The sequence below is a fragment of the Momordica charantia genome (genome assembly GCF_013281855.1).
Source record: "Momordica charantia cultivar OHB3-1 chromosome 8 unlocalized genomic scaffold, Mcharantia_2.0 BLBB01000008.1, whole genome shotgun sequence".
Lineage (NCBI taxonomy): Eukaryota > Viridiplantae > Streptophyta > Magnoliopsida > Cucurbitales > Cucurbitaceae > Momordica > Momordica charantia.
The window spans coordinates 23,346,252-23,366,663 of record NW_028275166.1 but is presented as its reverse complement, the minus strand read 5'-3'; the positions used below and the strand labels follow the sequence as shown (position 1 = coordinate 23,366,663).

The 20,412-nt window shown below is 34.8% G+C and overlaps 1 protein-coding gene across 1 annotated transcript; it reads left to right on the top strand.

The window, feature by feature from the left end:
* The first annotated feature begins 15,541 nt into the window (after positions 1-15,541).
* LOC111024648 (uncharacterized) lies at positions 15,542-19,961 on the top strand. Its single transcript, XM_088128093.1, has 4 exons — positions 15,542-16,248; positions 18,504-19,127; positions 19,221-19,509; positions 19,701-19,961. Exons 1-4 carry the CDS (start codon positions 15,658-15,660, stop codon positions 19,733-19,735), a joined length of 1,539 nt encoding a protein of 512 aa, XP_087984219.1. The 5' UTR covers positions 15,542-15,657; the 3' UTR covers positions 19,736-19,961.
* Positions 19,962-20,412: the final 451 nt, after the last annotated feature.

Genomic DNA, 20,412 nt, shown 5'->3' with positions numbered 1-20,412 from the left:
TGAGACATGGCACAAATCACAAATCTATTTGGCGATGGAAGCAACACTACTTCAATACTCTCTATGAAATAAGCACTCGTCACAAGTATATTGGAAACAAAATCTCAATATCTGCCACATAAATTAACCTATTACTACATCATTTTTGAAACTTTTAACTTGTATTTTCAGAAACCAAAGCTCAACCTTGAAACAAGGATAACCACAAGCAGCTTCCCCACTATTCTTCCAATCATTAATGATGGATTCCACTTTTACGCAAAAAGCAACATAGACAAGAAAATAACATTCCAACTTCCACCATCATGATAGGATCATAGGATTCAATAAAGTTTTTAAAAATATGCACTGTAATGATTAATTTCTTCATTGGTGTGTATATGAGTATATTTAATTATTAAAAATGTGACTTTGCTTTGTTTTGGTTACTACTGTTTCCACGAGATTTTCGATAAATTATATTTCGTAGAGTTGAACTTTGATTTTATCGTATGTGTTGTATAATGGATTCAATCTCTTGTTTTTATCCTTTTGATTATTTCCTTCGAACTTGATGTGAAAGTTGAGATACTTGTTCTTGAATTTAGATCGAAGTTCTATGTTATTCAAAGTCTTTACGTTAGTCTTTGAATTCTGAAATTCTAAACTTTTTAAAATAAACGATATCCCCTTTAGAGGTTTCCACAGGTCTAATGGGCTTTTGGGCTTGAATGATTTGGACTCAACCTATGAATTGGACTCTATTTGGGTTATGATTTAATTTGAAAAGATTTAGGTTGGGGTGATTTGGACCCAGTCGAATTCTTTAAATGGATTTAAACTTATTTAAATATCAATCTATCTCGTCTTATGCTAATTTGGATTTTGGGTACAGTCTAATGGATTTATGAACTAAATTGATTTGGGGCCCAATTCTCACATAATCCAATAACCAATTAAATCCAGGAACCCAACAAAAGACATGTGACATTATTTTAATTTGTCAATTTGTCTTTAATTTTAATTTAGGGTTAATTTATAATAAATAGATAATGACGTGACCGTTTATGATTGAACCCAAAATTTATGGTTCTACACCTAGATTTTCAACTTTTGTTTATTTTAATTTTCATACTTGTGCGTATCAATTTTAATTTCTGTATTTTTTAAAAAGGATTGTTTTGGTTTTTTCATTTTTCATTTTTATCTTATTTCTTTTCATTATAATTTTAGCATTACACTTTTTTTGAAATATAATCATAAATTTGTACTAAAAGGTTTTTATTATGTATAAATTTTGTGTTAGAATTTTACAAATAGGGATCAAATTAATCACTTTCTAAAACTACAGAGACTAAAATAAAAGTTAGAAAATACAAAGGACTAAAATTAATAAATAAACCAAACTCAAAAATATCGGACCAAAATAATATTTAAACCTTAATTATAATAAGTATATGCTTTGGGATTCTTCTATTTTAGGATTATTTTTTCTCTTGAAAAGCGAATATATAGATCTACTATGCATCAATATTTTTCGGTTGGTTTGTTAACGTAACTTCAGTAAGGAAGTTGAAGCCACACACCACGTCATAGTCAAAACAAGAATATCTATTATTGTGCATTTTTGTTACAATATTTTTGTTAAAGTTTAGATTCTTTTTCTTCTAAACTTAGGATATACTTTTGTATAAATAGAGCCTTTGAGTGCCATCATAATACAGTGAAATACAAACATCATACCTTCTGTGTGAAACTTCCTCCAACACCTCTACCCACCCCATCTTTAGCAGCCCACCACTCAATCAATTGCTTAACCAAATCACCACAATAAAGCTAGATAGAACAAATTACTTGTGGAAAAACCTAGCCTTACCCATATTACGAAGTTACAAACTAGAGAGACACCTCTCCGGCGAGCACCCATGCCCGCCCATGTTTGTGCAACAGTCGATTGGTAATATGAAAACAATCCAAACGAACATATCTGCACCATTGAGTTCCTTTATAGCAACAGAAGCAGCCGTCAATCCACTATATGAGTCATGGGTAACTACCGACCAGCTACTTCTTGGTTGGTTGTACAACTCTATGACTCCAGAAGTTGCAACACAGGTGATGGGGTACGAAAATGCTTGTGATTTATGGGCTGCCATACAAGAACTCTTTGGAGTACAGTCTCAGGCGGAAGAAGATTATCTCCGTCAGGTATTTCAACAAACTCGAAAAGGTTCTCTTAAAATGACTGATTTTTTGCGTGTTATGAAGTCTCATGCAGACAATTTGGGTCAAGCTGAAAGCCCCGTACCCACTCGATCTTTGATTTCTCAAGTTCTGCTGGGATTAGATGAAGAGTATAATCCTGTGGTAGCAACGATCCAAGGAAAACGAGGCATTTCGTGACCTGAAATGCAAGCCGAATTGTTGGTATTTGAGAAGAGGTTAGAACTTCAGAATTCTCATAAAAATACAGTATCTTTTAACAACTCTGTTTCTGTGAATATGGCTAATAGTAGCAGAAATGTAAGTGGTGGAAACCAACGTCAAAATCAAAACTCTCGACCCCATTCAACAACAATCGGGGGGTGGTCGAAATCGAGGTAGAGGACGGTGGAACAACAATAGTCAGCAAATTTGTCAGGTGTGTGGTAAACCTGGAAATTCAGCACTAACGTGCTACCATCGATTTGATAAGGAGTATAGGAACAATACACAAAGTCAGGGTAAAAACTTCAACGGCGACTCTAACCAGGGGGTTAACAACAACTCTGGACAAGGTACATCTTATGCCTTCACAGCAACCGAAAATAACAATCCTTTTTTGGCCAATCTAGAAACAGTGATAGACCCGAATTGGTATGTGGATAGTGGTGCTTCAAATCATGTCACCGCAGACTACAATAGTATGGTTCAACCTATTGAATATGGAGGTATGGAAAGAGTTACAGTAGGTAATGGCGATAAATTAAAAATATCTCATGTTGGTAAATCCTGTTTAGTTTCTGACGGTGGGTTGATCATGCTTGAAAATGTGTTCTGCGTACCTAACATAGCTAAAAATCTAGTTAGCGTGTCCAAACTCGCTAAAGACAATAACGTATACCTTGAATTTCATGCTGATTCTTGTCTTGTAAAGGATATACGTTCGGGCAAGGTGGTGCTGAAAGGGGCTCTTAAGGATGGACTTTATCGCCTCAATACTGTTGGAGTAGTCACTGGGAGTACTTCGACTTCAGTTGACTGTGGCTTGGAGTTGACTGCTAATACAACTATTTGTTCTGTGTCTCTTCCCAAATCATCTAGTAGTATAAATGTTGTGGTATCCAAGGACGTTTGGCATCATCGACTTGGACATCCGTCTTCTCAAGTTTTTAGAAGTTTAATTAAACGTTGTAATCTGCCCTTGAAAGTTCATGATAATGTCAACTTTTGTGAAGCATGCAAATATGGTAAATCTCATGGTCTGCCTTTCCCTTTATCTAGTTCACGAGCTACTGCTCCATTTATGTTAGTGTATACTGATCTATGGAGACCTGCACCTGTGATGTCATCTGATGGGTGTAGATACTATGTTCATTTTCTTGATGACTATAGCCGATTTGTATGGATTTATCCTTTGAAGTTAAAGAGTGACACACTTTCAGCATTTAATCATTTTACTACTATGATCAAGACTCAATTTGGCAGCCATATTAAAATGTTACAGTCTGACAATGGAGGAGAATATAAACGAGTCCATCAGTTATGTCATCAGTTGGGGATACAATCCAGATTTTCGTGCCCGTACACTTCTGCACAAAATGGTCGAGCTGAGCGTAAACATCGCCATATTGTTGAGACCGGTCTCACTTTTCTCGCTCAAGCTTCCATGCCTTTAAGTTTTTGGTGGGAGGCCTTCCTGACATCAACCTTATTAATCAATGGTCTTCCTTCCCTTCTGCTTAATGGTAAGTCTCCAATGGAGTTATTGATACAATGAGGTCTTAACGTCTCCAAGTTGAGAATATTTGGGTGTGCATGCTATCCTTTTTTACGCCCTTACCATACTCATAAGTTCCAATTTCAAACTGACAAGTGTGTTTATCTTGGTCCAAGTCCAGCTCATAAGAGTCACAAATGTCTCAGCTCATCAAGAAGAGTCTTCATCTCACGACATGTTCAATTCAATGAAGGTGATTATCCATTTGCTTCTGGATTTGGCCTTCAACAATCCATTGTGTCTGACAATTCTTTATCTCATTCCACCGCTGCTTCAAACCTACACACGTGGTTCGGTAGCCTGCCTACTCTTGAACCTACTACTCACCCACCATCCAACACCCCTCACCCACGCCCACCAAATTTGCCTATCACCCATAACTCACAGCCTCCTAGACCCCAGGCCCCAACAACCTCTCCAACCTTACCTCCCCAATCACGACCTAATAATCTAGAATTCCTCATAAACAGTCCCCTAAGCCATGAACCTTTACCCATTGACACATCTCCTATATCTAGCCCATCCCACCAGCTCCCTAGTACGATTCAGCTGACCAACATGCGTTCTCCACCCCCTCAAATCCACCATCTTTCCCTCTATCTCCACTACCCACACCTGAAGCATCTGACCTAAACATACCAACCTCGTCCCTTTTACCTTCTTTCTCTATTACTGCACCGGAAACTACCTCAACGGTTGGAAGCTCTATCGCACCTCAGCCTCCCCCACCATTTCAGTCTATCCACCCTATGATTACAAGAGGGAAAGCCGGAATATTCAAGCCCAAGGTGCTCCTATCTTCCGCTCCCACTGATTGGTCGGTAACAGAACCCACAAATGTTAAGGTTGCTCTTGCTACTCCCATCTGGAAATCAGCGATGGATTTGGAGTATAATGCTCTTATGCAAAATCAGACTTGGACCCTCGTCCCTCCTACTGGTTTAGTCAATGTAGTTGGGTGTAAATGGGTCTTCCGCATCAAACGCAATTTTGATGGCTCGATTCAACGCCACAAGGCACGGTTGGTGGCCAAAGGCTTTCATCAAAGTACCGGTATTGACTTTTTTGAAACCTTTAGTCCTGTGGTCAAAGCCTCCACTATCCGAGTTGTTCTGTCGTTAGCTGTATCTAGAGGCTGGAAACTACGACAACTTGACTTCAACAATGCCTTTCTCAACGGCAAGTTAGATGAAGATGTCTATATGTCTCAACCTCCAAGATATGTCGATCCCAGATATCAGAATTATATCTGCAAACTACATAAAGCACTTTATGGCCTCAAACAAGCTCCTCGAGCTTGGAATGTCACTCTCAAATCTGCCTTGCTTTCCTGGGGCTTCACCAACAGTAAATCAGACACATCCTTGTTCATATATCACCGCGGTCCATCCACCATCATCCTTCTGGTCTATGTCGATGATGCCATTGTCACTGGAAATAATGTTGCTCTCATAGATAGTCTTGTTGCCACACTAGATAAAACGTTTGTGTTGAAAGATCTTGGCTTGCTCAGTTATTTTCTCGGCATCCAGGTCACTCATCTCCCTTCCGGAGTTCTTTTAACTCAGGCAAAATACATAGATGACGTGTTCGTAGCCTGGATGTGGAGGGTTTAAAGCCAGCCCCCTCCCCCACTGTATTGGGCAAACACTTGTCAATTTCTGATGGAGAGCCCATGCGTGATCCATTTCTGTACAGAAGCACTATTGGCGCCCTTCAATATCTCACCAACACTCGGCCAGACATCGCGTATATCGTTAATCACATGAGTCACTTTCTCAAACAGCCCACCGACATACATTGGCAAGCTGTGAAGCGGGTGTTACGCTACTTAAGTGGTACAAAACACATGGGCATCCACATCCAACCAAGTGACACGGTCTCTCTCACAGCTTATTCTGATGCAGACTGGGCATCAAACATCAGATCACAAATCAATTACTGCTTATTGTGTTTTCTTTGGAAACATTCTTGTCTCGTGGTCGTTAAAGAAACAAACAGCTGTTGCTCGCTCCAGTACTGAGTCCGAATATCGTGCTCTTGCTCATGCTTCCGCTGAAATTATTTGGCTGCGACAACTCCTTGGTGAACTTGGTGTCCACATTAGTTCTCCGCCAATTATTTGGTGTGACAATATCAGTGCTGGTGCTCTCGCAACTAATCCAGTCTTCCACGCCCGGACCAAGCACATTTAAATAGATGTTCACTTTGTTCGGGATCACGTGTTACGCCGCGGTGCTCTTGAAGTTCGTTATGTACCATCGGCTGATAGAACAATATGTTAGTTAACCAAGAAACTTTTTAAAAATATAATTTTAATCGGTTAAAATAACTCAATATTCCAAAAGAGTTATATCAAACTCATCATTATTTAAATCACATGCTTCTAATTCTCACTAAAATTTCAGTATATAAAAAAGAATATTTTAATTCTCATCACTAATTTTCTATAGATTGTTTAAACTAATAGCTTAACATAACATGTCGTTGGTTAATTTATTTGATCAGTAAATATCTATGTGTCTTTTGTTAAAGGTTAATCAAATTTCTGTGAAATTATACTAGAAAAGAAAATCCATGAAATGATTAATTAAAGAAAATTAACAATAAATAATTTTCAGTACAAAACTCAGAAATAAAAGCAAGACATCTAAAATTAATTAGACACTAAAAGAAAACAAGTAAAATTAAAATATTTAGTTTTTCATTTTTAATTGAAATCTCTCATGATCTTAATTGGGACAATGTTGTAAGAAAATAATAAACGAAACCAAAAAGGAAAATAAGACCAATATTGGAAATTACGTGCATAGTTTTGTGAGGGATTTTTCAAATATTGATGTGGCTTTCACATTGAATTCCAGTTTATAAGGGCGACGAAAGATTTTTAAAACCATATTTTAATTGGAATGGTCAAACCAATAATTGATTAATTTTTAATGGTTAATTTTGAGATCCTTTTCATTAGAAAGAAGGCAAAATAAATGTGAATTTATAATTTTGGTTGTGTAGCGAAGTTGGACCCAGTCAAGAGGTTGACTTCGACCATGACTCTTGCTGCGTACGTCACCTTGGCCCAACGCGCACGGGCGCCGCGGCGCAGCAACTTCATGTCATTCTCTCTATCACACGTAATTACGTTGGATTTGGTTGAGGTACCAAATTTAATCCAACCTTAAATATCTGGTTTGGATTTACTCGAGTTATTTTGATCACTTACTTAAAATATTGTATAGATATATAAAATAAATGATAATATTTTAAACATTAATTCAGATATTTCTAACACAGAATCAAGATTCCAGAATCATTTGTTCATGAAAATTTACAGTCCAAAGGTTAAAAAAATTATTTTAAAAGTTGCTGGAGAATAATTAATTTATAAAGAATTATTGAAATGAAATAAAATTGTAATAAATATATCCATATAATTTTATTGTACGTAAAATAAATGATTTTAGTAATAAGTTCAGATTAGCTCGGTTTAACTCAAACTTATTTTACGTGAACCCTTGAATCAACCTTCACCCATGAGTTTTCGTTTATTTTAACACTACCCAATTCAGAAAAAATTTATAACTCATCTCAATCTGCATGAGTTGAGTTGGATGGATCGATTTTTTTAGGTCATGTGGTTATTTTTAATACCCCTACTATTTTGCATAGTATTATCAACCGATCTTTGTAATCGAAAGTTTTAAATATTAATGTTGATGGGTATATCGAGATTTTTTTAGTTTATGGAAATAATATAGATAGAATGTTGATTGTTAATTGGTATTTTTTGAGAAATTGTAGAAATCGAGAAATTCAAAAGGAAAATATTATTTGAATTAATAAATGAGCATCTAAGTTATTTGAATAAGTAAAAATTTATTATTATTAATATTGAGTATAAATGGTAGTTATTTCCATCTAATGTCGTCAATTTTTTAGGATATAACAGAAATATTGATTCAACTATTATGTCGATGAATCTATAAAGAGTACATCAATATTTTGGCAGAAAATTTAATGTCATGATGCGGTCCGGTCCACCTCATATCAATCAATTATATATGGAACTTTTGGGTTTTTTCCTATTTTCAAGTATATGACTTAGCGTGTGTTTGGGAGTGACGGTAGAATGAGTGATAATTTTGAAAAAACAAAAAGAGATTTAAGTATAAATTATTTTTCAAAATCACTCAAATTAAAATAATTTTAAGTTTTCTTGAAATCAAACTCCTAGATTTGCCAAATATAAAGGGAGATGATTTTGACCATCATCAAAGTGAATTTTGACCCTGCCAAAATGACAATCACCCTTCAAATTTAAGGGCCAAACAGATTGTCCGGCGATGTGCTTCGGGAATTAAAAAATGCTTTTGTAAATATATTGATTTTGACCGCTTCTAGTTAGAAATTGGTAATATTTAATTAGAATTTTAAAGAGCGGCAAAAATGAATTTGGACAAATCAAGTAGCTAGAAACATTATAAAAGTAGATTGAAAATTAAAAGGCGCTTCAAAGGTTATTTAACTTTTGTTTTTTGCAAAGTGCCTATCCGATCGGAGTCTGGAGCATGGTTTCAAATATTGAGCGACACATCGATATATTGTTTGACAGCATATCGAGGTGCTCGACATCGACACGGGAGAAAAGTCGTTTTTCCCCTCATATCATGCAACCTTCGGATCTTTACGATTTGGAATTACTTTCTATTGTTTATTAGAAGTGGTTAACTACTTTTATAGTGTCTTTCATAATAGAAATTCACTTAAAATGAGATAATCACCGATAATGACACAACATCTGGTGGAGGGGGGTGACACCTTGCTTATAACCAAGCAGAGGTGGGCAATCAAGTAATCCAGGCTGGTCAAATTGAATACTCACTTTATGGCTATGGCTATGGCTGTCAACCTCAACTCCAACCTCGTGATTGTGTCATTCATCCAAATTATCTACCAATGAGATTCATATGTGGAGTCATATTTCACTCATTTAGCAACTACCTTCAACACTTTTAGTCTCGGATGACGTGGGAGAACGATTATAATTTATATCAAAGTTATGAAGTTAGTGCACTAGATCCTCCAAGATCTTTTTTTGTATTAATTAAGTTACCTATACTATTTCATGTATCATCACTATTTGTATATAATAATATTTTAGTTTTTAAAATTTCTACGATTATTTCAATCTTTATATATGTCAATATTTCACCTATATTGTTCAATTGTGTAACTAAAAGACTAGATTAGATTATAAAGTATTAATAAAACATAATCAAGTAACAATGGACTTTAATTTAATAATTCAAATAATTTCCATGTATCTACACAAGATTTTGTTCCAACATTTTCATCGCAACGACATTTCCACAAGTAAGATTACTTATGAAAATTATAGGCAAATAATTTAGATATGATGGTCAAAAGTGAACAATTATAGGCAAATTAAGCTACAATTAAAGTTTACTTTACTTATTTAAATAATTTCTATCGATCTTCATTAAAGAAAAAAAATCTTTTTTGGATATTTTCATTGAAATTTTCATAAGTAAAATGGTCATATTTCTTACCTTTAATAGTTAAAGGTGATCAGTTATAGGCTAATTAAGCTACCATTCAAGTTTTATTTATCAATTCAAAAAATTTCCATCAATTTCCATGTTTTTTTTTCCAAAATATCAATCAATATCGACATGTTCGTAAAATTGGGACCTCGACATTTCTATCGACATTGACATTTCGAACACTGGCCTGGAGGGATAGGTCGGGTCGAGGCAATGTCCACTATCTTGTCACTAATCCACTTTTGATACTTTTATATCTTCCCTCAAACCTGTGTCCTGACTTTCTCGTGTGGGCTAATGCTTAGTTTAATTAGCATCTCGCCCTAAGGTACGTCTTTCTCGATTTGAAGTACAAGTCGATGCACCTCTGGCATCATCTCTCACTAACTTCGCCACAAGGTTCCTTTGCATGCATCTAAGCCACATGCAATCTTCGCACAACCAACAACAACAACAATAATAATATATTATTATTATTATAATATATATAGTAGAATTTGCTTATTGTAAGTGTATGGATCAAGTTTTAATATAGTTGGTAAGTGAATATCAATATCATTCTTTGGATTGAGTTTCTAGCTCACTTGAGATACAATCACTCAATTTTATTTAGAGAATCAAATCTGAATGAAGGAATAAATTAAAGCAAATAATATAAAATAATAAAGAGAAAATAAATGGGAAGAAAGATTTAGGGAATTAATCTCACGAGGATTAGGGAATTGATTTCATTTATTGACTTTATAAACCAATTACCTAATTACTCAAAATTGAATGAACTATTAATTTAATAGGCCATGAGCTCTCATATCTTAGTTGTTTCCCGAGTGCAAGTTAATTCTACTTACTAATTAAGAAATCAATATTTCTTTCTACTTTTAAATGACAAGCTATAATTAACGACTTAAGCAAAGACTTTAATGAACAAGTCTTTTAATTAATAACTTCTAAATGACTTCTAAATCTCTCAATCTTAAAACTCCTTTAATTATGCATATCAGTTCTAACTCTAAACCACATTTCCTAACCACTTATGATTTTAAGTCTAAGATCAACCAATCTATAACCAGTAGATTAAAAGCATTAAGGATAGGAAAACATAAATAGAACATTTATAATCATTCGATCAAAAGAATTAAGTAATCAATCCATAAAGTTAAATGGCTACATCAATCCTTAAAACAAAAAGTTTAAGGTCTGTTTGATAACCATTTCTGTCTTTGATTTTTGGTTTTTCTGTTTTTAGTTTTTGGTTTTTGTTTTTCTGTTTTTAAAAAACAAAAACCATATATGTTTGATAACTATTTTTTGTTTTATGTTTAAGTTAGAAAATTGAAAATACATATTAGAGAGATCAAATTCTATGTAGAGTAGAGATGACAATGGTGTGGGTGCGAGTGAGGATGCTCTCCCCCATTCTCGTGCTCGTGAAAATTTTGAATCCCTGTCTCCACCTCGTTCTTCGATCTAAGAGATGTTCTAAAGATAAAATATTATTCTTTTGAAATTTTGACTGAACAACAAGCACATCAGATGGAGGAATTGGGTGAAGAACCTTCTACTGGAATTGAAACTTCTCCTGGAACTTCAGGTACTGTAAGAATGTCTAAAACTTCAGGTGATGCAGGAACTCCAGGGTGTGGTGGTCAAACTATTGAGTATGATGAAAATTTTCCTTCTTCTGATCCTGTTTTGATTGATTTTGAACATACAAAAACTGATATCACTCAAGAGCAACAAGATGATCGTCAACGTGGTTCAGTTGCTGATTATCAGTTAACTAGAGATAGAGGAAAATGGGTAATTCTACCTCCTTTGAGATATGAAGCTGATATTGCCATGTATGCTTTAAACTGTGAAGAAAATTTGACTGATGTAGAACCAAATTCTTATGAAGAAGCTATTAATAGTGAGGAAAAAGACTTATGTTTGGAAGCTATGGATAAAGAGATGTCTTCACTTTATGAGAATGAAACTTGGGTATTAGTTGATAAACCTGTAGACCAGAAATTGGTTGATTGTGAATGGCTTTTCAAGATTAAACTTTCTATTAAGGGGGAGAAACCTAGATATAAAGCTAGGCTTGTGCTAAAGGTTACAAACAACAATATGGTGTTGATTATAATGAGATATTTTCTCCAGTGGTAAGACATACATCAATTCGAGTTCTTCTTGCTTTAGTTAATTGGTTTAATCTAAAATTGGAACAGATGGACGTTACCACTGATTTTCTTCATGGAGACTTGGAAGAAAAGATTTATACGTGCCAACCCCCAAGTTGTGTAATACCAGGTAAAGAGCATCAAGTTTGGTATCTTAAACGCTCTTTGTATAGTTTAAAACAATCGCCTCGACAATGGAATAAGTGTTTTGATAGCTTTATGATAAGAAACAATTTTCGTAGAAGTGATTTTTGATAGCTGTGTTTACATAAAAACAATATCCAATGATGTATATGTATATCTTTTACTTTATATAGCCGACATGCTCATAGCTTCTCAACAGTCTTCTCAAATTGCTAGTTTAAAACTTTTACTTAGTCAGGAATTTGAAATGAAGGATCTGGGGTTTGCTGAGAAGATTCTTGGGATGGAAATTCGAAGAAATCATGCTAGCAATCTGTTGTTTTCAAACCAGCGTGATTATCTTGATAAAGTAGTGAAACACTTCAACATGGGTAGAGCAAAATGTGTTAAAATTCCCCTTGCTCAGCATAATTTTAAGTTGTCAAGAGAGTAGTACCTAAAAACTGAAACTGAGATACAAGGTATGTTTCATATCCCATATTCGAAATGTACAGAATGATCTGTACTCGTCCTGATATTGCATATGCAGTAAGTGTTGTTAGTCACTTCATGAGTATGCCTGGTAAACCTCTTTGGGAGGCTGTTAAATGGGTTTTGAGATATATAAAATTCAATCAAGGGTATAGTTTGATATATTCAAAAACTGAGGATAGTCCAGATATTTTAAAAGGTTTTGTAGATGTTGATTTTGTTGCAGATATTGATAAAAGAAGGTCAACTTCAGGTTATGTGTTTACATTATTTGGGAATACTATAATTTGGAAGTCTAACCTTCAGTCTGTCGTAGCATTATCAACTAGGAAGTCCGAATATATTACTATTGCAGATTCTATGAAGGAGGCAATATAGTTATCTGGATTAATCGGTGATATGCTTGGGATTATTATTCAACCGTGTATATACTGTGCAGTCAAAGTGTAATTGCTTTGTCAAAAAATCATATGTTTCATGATCGAACAAAACATATAGATGTTAAATTTCATTTTGTGAGAGACAGTATAACATCGAAGAAAGTGAAGCTTGAAAAAAAAATTTCTTCTGATAATCCAATAGATATGCTCACGAAGGTGGTCTCAGGAGTTAGGTTGAGTTATCTATGTAGTCTACTAAAAGTAGCATTGGCTGAAAACATTGATGGTTCGTGGTTCCAATTAGTGTCTTAGGCTTTTCATCAGCAATTAAATTTGCTTTGTGTCAGGAGGATGACTTGTGATGCAAATGACAGTTCATCAAATTTGTCTAAGAATTACTCTTAGCCCTTTATGTTTGGAACAACTGCAGGAATGACTAAAATAAATAACGCGTTTTAAAAAATTGTCAAACATATCAAATATTGCATAAATAGCTAAGTCGCATTTTTTAAAAAAATCCTAAATAAATATTTAGATAGATGTACTCCTGTACAAATTAAGTATACATGCATAATTTTAGGGATTTATTTGATAGAACGAATACCAAAAACAACAATAGGGAATCAACGGTATCTAATAAAACATGGGAAATCAAATTTAAACCACTTAAAATTGATATTGTATATTTTGAAAAGAAATTGTGAAAATAGATTTTAAAATTATAGAAAAATTGTTAAGATAGATTTTGAAATTTATAGATTTAAAATCTAAAATTCCTAAATAAGAAGGGTAAATATGAATATTTCTAGGGAAATTTATGAAGACTTAGGATGTTAACCTTGTATTGATGAAGTTGAATGTAGGGTTTGTATTGTAGCAACCCCTCCTTTTTGCCCCACATCTCCATCTCTCCGAACTTTCATCTCCACCTACAATCCTCCACCGTCCCACTCAGGCCATCGGTCAATCATGTCCCGGTCAGTTGCTCTCGTCCGATACCGATCAGTTCCATCTCATTCCTATTAGTTTCTCCTCGTATTGTTCAACACTCAGGTCGTCGGTGTAAGACTCGCCGCCCAATTCAGGTTTGCACGCTGTCGCCATCGAGATATGCCCCACATCGACCGACAGTCCACTGTCCAGCTGCCTCTGACTTTTTGAAGGAGGTAAGTCCAGCAGTATTTTGTTCTTATTTTGGAACTTTGAACGATGAAAAACTAAGAAATGAAAGGTTTAAAAGCTTATTATTTGCCTTCCTGTAATTTAGGCAGAATTTAAAAATAAAACTTGTTTTTTGCCTTCTTGTAATTTAGAGGGAGAATTTTAAAGTACAAAATAGACGTGGGACCTACCACATGAATGTATGGTTTAAAATCAAATTTGAGTATATCTACATAAATCCAACTACTTTATATAGTATATACATGTTGACAACCTTCTAATTTTAATATTTCTTCAATTAGTATATACATGTATTGACCTCCTAATTTTGATATTTATTCAATTAGTATAATACATGTATTGACCTCTAATTTGAGTTGCATTGTGATATATACATGTATTGACCTATGAGTTGAATTTTGATATATACATATGCTGGCCTCTTAATTTTGATGATTGAGTTGCATTCATCCAGTTTTGATAATTGAGTTGCATTGTGATATATACATGTATTGACATCTTAATTCTTGAATTGGTATTTACATGTATTGATCTTCTAATTTTCGTAATTCAGTTGCATAGTGATATATACACATATTTCTAAATTTAATAATTCTTCTATTGGTATATACATTTATCGACCTTCAAATTTTGATAATTGAGTTGCATAATGATATATACATGTATTGTCCTTCTAAGTTTAATAATTCTTCAATTGGATGACATAAAGTTTGATGAAGAGAGTGAAAAGGTGAATGATGAGTTTACAGATGAAGAGAAGAGAAATAAATCAATGTCGAAAGAATATTCAAAAACTTAATTTGATAATGATACGTACTCAAATAAGTCTACACAATCTATTGTTGCAAAGAGAGTAGAGGGAGCTTAGAAGAAGATACACTAGAACAATGGCAGAACGATGAGACGAGGGACAGTAGAACAATGACAAATCACTTAAAATCCGTTTAATGTAGGAAAGTAATTTTAATTAAAAACAAAGTTTGGTTAAGTAGTTGAATATAAGAAAAATCCAAAAAAAAAACATGGATTGTTGAAAAATCACCCTATTTTGTAAAACTACTAAAATACCCTTTAGCCATTTATGCTAAATTTAAAATGGGTGCCAAAATTTAGTCACCTACCTAAATTCTCCTTTTATGTTTGGGGATTTTCTTGGGCCCATACATGATTCCTCTTGAGCCTTTGAGATAAGGGGAGGGGGTGCTGGAGGGTGAATTTTTCACCCTGTTTGTTAATAGAAACTTGAGATATTGATTGAGGAGTTGATGTACACCAACTTGGTAGTGGAACCACTATAAACCATTGTGATCTTTCTTCTTCATCTCAATTTTTTGATTTGTTTTTCTGCAGTTTTTATTTTTTACAATTCTTAATTGATTAAACTATAATTATTAATAAACAACCTCAACGTAGTTAAACTAGTTAAGACACACCTCTTGAGTTCGTGTCATACTAAAAAAACTATAATCATTAATATAGAATGATAAATTGTAATCACAAAAATTTCCCATATTTATTTTATAGATTTTATTCATTTTAGTCGTCCTAGTCAAAAGCAGGAGCCAAGAAGTTTCTCATATCCTTTTAGTCAACGAAGCAAACTTGTTATCCTCAAAAGAAAACAAAAAGTCTCCGTTGGATTCTTCGCGAGTATTTTCCCCGTTGGCAAGTCTTATGGAAGATCAAAGGAAATATATATATATACATATATATATGCAAAGAAATTTCTGCCGATAGCAACTATAAAGCATCGAGTAGAGTTGTTCTTCTGTCGGGCCATCCCCGTGATTGGTGAAGCCATGGAGCTGTTCAGCAAAACCAAAGCAGTGAAACTCCGGTGCCACAACGACAAGTACTTAGTCGCCGACGAGGACAAAGAAAGCGTCCGCCAGAGCCGCAACGGCTCATCGCGGAAGGCCATATGGGCGGTGGAGGCGGTGGATCAGAAGCCTGGCGCCGTGCGCCTGAGGAGCTGCCACGGGCGCTACCTCGGCGCGTCGGACCAGGCCTTCCTCATTGGGATGACCGGGAACAAGGCGGTTCAGGTGACCCCGGAGAAGCTGGCGGACTGGATGGTGCAGTGGGAGCCGGTGCGGGACGGGTTCCAGGTCAAGCTGCGGAGCTGGTGCGAGACGTACCTGCGGGCCAATGGGGGCACGCCACCGTGGCGGAACTCGGTCACCCACGGCGACCCGCACACCGCCGCCACCAGGAAGTGGATTCTGTGGGACGTGGAGCCGGTGGTCGACGCGGAGGCCGGCGCGGAGTATGGGTCCGTCACGAGCCACTTGGAATCTCTCGAGAGTTTTGCGTCTGTGGTTTCGGATGAGGTTCTTGGCTCGGAGCCTGGCACGCCCATGGCCGTAACGCCAAATTCTTCAACAAAACAGGTAACCCAATTCAATTCCCCACCTAACTCTAATATTAATCATTCACTCATCTGACTTTTTCCTAACAAATAATTTCCAGAAAGAAACTTTCTCAAAAAAAAAAAAAAAAAAAAGAATCCAGAAAGAAACTTTACCTCTATTTTTCTTCTCTTACATTAACCAACTAGTGAAAATAATAACTTTGGCGGAGTTAAAATTACTTTTATATTATTGTAAATAAATTATTATTTAAATTTAAGTGATTTTGGCTAGACGATAAAAGTAATTTTAGAAAATGTCAAATAATCCAAATATCTCAAATCTGTCCTAAATTAGAAAAAGTAATCTTGTGAAGGATATATAAAAGAAGAGGAGATAGATTTTTCTTTTCTTTTAGATAAATAAAAACTTATAGATTTTTCTCCTTAGTGAGTATAAGAGTAATGTTTTTTTTTTTTGAAGGAAGAGTAATGTTGTTAGTTAAAAAAAAAACAATAAAGTTTTATGTATACAAATATTACACGTTTTTTGTTTTTCTTTTCATATATATAGTTGAATTAGAAAATTAATCTTGCTTTTAAAAGATTTGATTATATTGTTGAATTTTTAATTTTGATTGTAATAAAATATTTATATTTAACTTTATTGATAAATATTGTCGTGTGACATGTCTGGATTGGAAACAATAAAGGACTTCTTTTCAAAATAATAAAAAATAATGTGGATAAAATAAAATAAAAAAGTAAAAGAACTATGTATTTTACCTACCTACCACATTGAGTCTTTTAACCCCCTAATTTTATCAAGTTTTTAATCTTATGTCATATTATGATAAATTATCACACTTGTTAGTCGTCAGTATTAACATATAACGTTGTTAATCAAAGTAAAACTCAACTGGTTTAGACACCTATTTTCGACCTAAATATATTGAGTTCTTTGAATCTCCACCGCTATTTGTTATACTAAAACAAATATTAACATATCATGTTGTTTAATGTGATAATATGGATGACAAAGACTAATTAGAATCATCATTAAAAATGTAATTGAAACTTTTCAAAGATAAAAAAATTAAATAAAACTCCTAAAAAGGAAAAGAAGATCGTTCACAATTTAAAAAATTTCAAGGAGTTAATTTTTAATTTAACCTTAATTAATTAGTATAAGTAAATATAATAAGTAATTAATCTAGGATTATTTTTTAATAAATAATTTAAATTGACCTCATAATTTGAACATTCATTTTTTTTTTTAAATCTGGTCTTACAAAATTAATTAATTACAATTAACAATTAAATAATATGTTAATCATTTTTCTGCTAGTGTCCACTGTCCATCCATTTTTTAGTGACAAAATAAAATCTCTTTTTTCCTTGCTTTAATCAAAACATAGTTAAATTCGTCGAAGCGAGTACAGCTTAATGATAATTGAAATAGCTTTTTAACTAAGAGGTTGTGAGTTCAATCTCTCACTCTCACATGTTGCCAGTTTTTCACCCATTTAAAAAAAGAATTAAGTGGAATTTTCCTTTCTTTTAAGGAATTAGTGGAAACTAAAGCATACATATTTAATATTAAAAATTTAAAATGCATTTAGTTTTTTTTGTTAATAAAGTGCATTTAATTATACCATTATGAATATGATGTACATCTATTAAGTTTAACGATAAGGCCGGATAGAGATTTGAATCTAAAATTACATGTCTTAGCTGGTTGAGAGTTGAATTTACTTAATACAAAATTAAGTTACTTTAATTATAGTTGATTATTAAATGAACACAATAATATATTGCATAATTGAATAGCATTGTTTTTCTATTCCTACATTAAAGCAACATTTTAATCTATCCATTAATAATTTAAAAGAAATTCCGAATATCCCATAATTGATATCCAATCAATCAACAGAAGTCTGTGAATGGCCTTGTCCTCGACGAAGCCAGCTGGATTCGCCGGACGCATTTTCCGCGAAAAATCCAAATCGAATTTGATTTCCACGTCTGACAAAAAAAGTAAAAAACAATTTTCGAGGAATCTTCGGTTTACTGGTCAGCCACGTAAGTGGAATCCGCGTCTATCCTCTCGGCTCTCCCACTGTTCAATCCCATATACCATTTTATTCCCTTTTTTTTTTTTAATTTTTTATTATCGCTTTTTCGACACATAAATTCTGTGAATCCTTGGTGGGAGTGGGAGAATATTTTATATCTTGTCCAAAGCTTACAGTTACGGTTCTTAATCTGTGATTTCTGCGTTTTTCTGGTTCACTGCAGATTCACATCTCCTCCGGCAAGTTCCGTTGTTCCGGCATGGATTTCTTCCGCCACGCCAAGGTGGTCCGGCTCCGGAGCCACCACGACAAGTACTTGTTCGCCGACGACGACGAGGAATCCGTCACTCAGGATCGGAACGGATCCTCCAAGAACGCCAGATGGAGCGTCGAGTTCGTTTCCTTCTCCGGCTCCGATTCCGACACCGTTATCCGGCTGAAGAGCTGCTACGGCAAGTATCTCACCGCCTCCAACCACCCGTTCTTGCTCGGAATGACCGGCCGGAAAGTTCTCCAGACTCTGCCCTCGCGCCTCGACTCGTCGCTCGAGTGGGAGCCAGTCAAGGAGGGCTCCCGCGCCAGGCTGAAGACGCGCTACGGCAATTTCTTGAGAGGGAACGGCGGTGTTCCGCCGTGGCGGAACTCGGTCACTCACGATGTCCCCCACCGGACCGTTACTCAGGATTGGATCCTCTGGGACGTCGATGTAATCGAAATCGAAGTCCAATCTCCAGTTCACAAACCCCTCTCCCGACCCGACCCGGACCCGGAATCTCCTCTCGAATTGAATTCCAATTCAACATTGTCTCCAGTCTCATCTGAATCTGCGCGTCCTTCAATCGCCGAGGTATGTACCGCCACAACTCCGGAACGAATTGAATAGCCCCAATTTTTCACATTCGGACTTCGGAGCCCTAATTTTTTGCCCCAAATTTTGCAGTCGAACGATTCTGCTGCGCTGAATTCGCCGCCCAAACCGGAAGGGAGGAGGATATGGTACCAGGTGGCGGACGACGAGGGAGAAGACGAGGCTTCGGAGAGGCTATCTTTGACATTCCAAGGGATGGGGGTGGAGGAATTGACTCGTAAATTGGAGGAGGAGACCGGCATTGAAGGATTGGTTGTGTGCACTCGCAATCCTCTGAATGGAAAGCCTTATCCGATTCGATTGCAGCTTCCTCCAAACAACGCAACTTTGAATGTCGTTCTGGTTCTGAAATCTTCCAAATGTGAGATTCTTGGATCCCTTTTCACTTTTTCCAATTCCGATTCCTTAGTTTCATGCGAATGCTGCCATATCTGTTTTTCCTGCTTCTGGAGTTCGGCTTGTAACTCATCACTACTGATAGACCTGAAACTCTTTTTGAGTTGAATTTTGACCAATTTTTGGTATTGGTTTTGTGTGTTTGTGTTGTAACAGTGGGAAGTGAATTTGAGAAGCAAGGTTTGATATAAAGAGGAGAGAATGATTGTCGGAGTTAATGGAGTCTACCCAGAAGATTGAAGAACATAGGGAATATATTTATTTAGAATGTACAGTAGAGTATAGTGAGTAGCTGTAAATTGGTTATTGCTTGATTATTCTTGTCGGATTTTTGGTACGTTGAATTGTAGTGTGTATACTGTTAACTATTGTGTTTTCTTTTTGTACATATAAGAAAGAGAGAATTAAATTATTTAATTTTACTTTGTCATTATTAAATAATATCAATTAGATTGTAAAAATAGAATTTATTATTATTAAATATTAGAGTAATAAAATTTAATACAATGATGGTTCTAATAAAAAATATTTACTATAAAAAATTAAAATAGTAATAAAATAAATTAAAATTTATGTTATTTTAATTAATAAAATATTATCAAAAGAATGTATGTGTAATTAGTTAGAAATAATAAAACAACATGATTTTCTATTTATACGAGGTATATACGTAGTATTACCTTAATAATCTATAATATCATCTCAACTATAATCATATTTGGTAAAGTAATTGAAGAATAATTTGGTAGAAACTTTTAATTTCTATTCGAACAATAAACAATGAATTTTCTTTTAATTGTTATTTAGAATTAAGTTGTTTCTATTAAATAAAAAAAAATTTCCAATTATTCTTAGAGTCTCTAGCTAT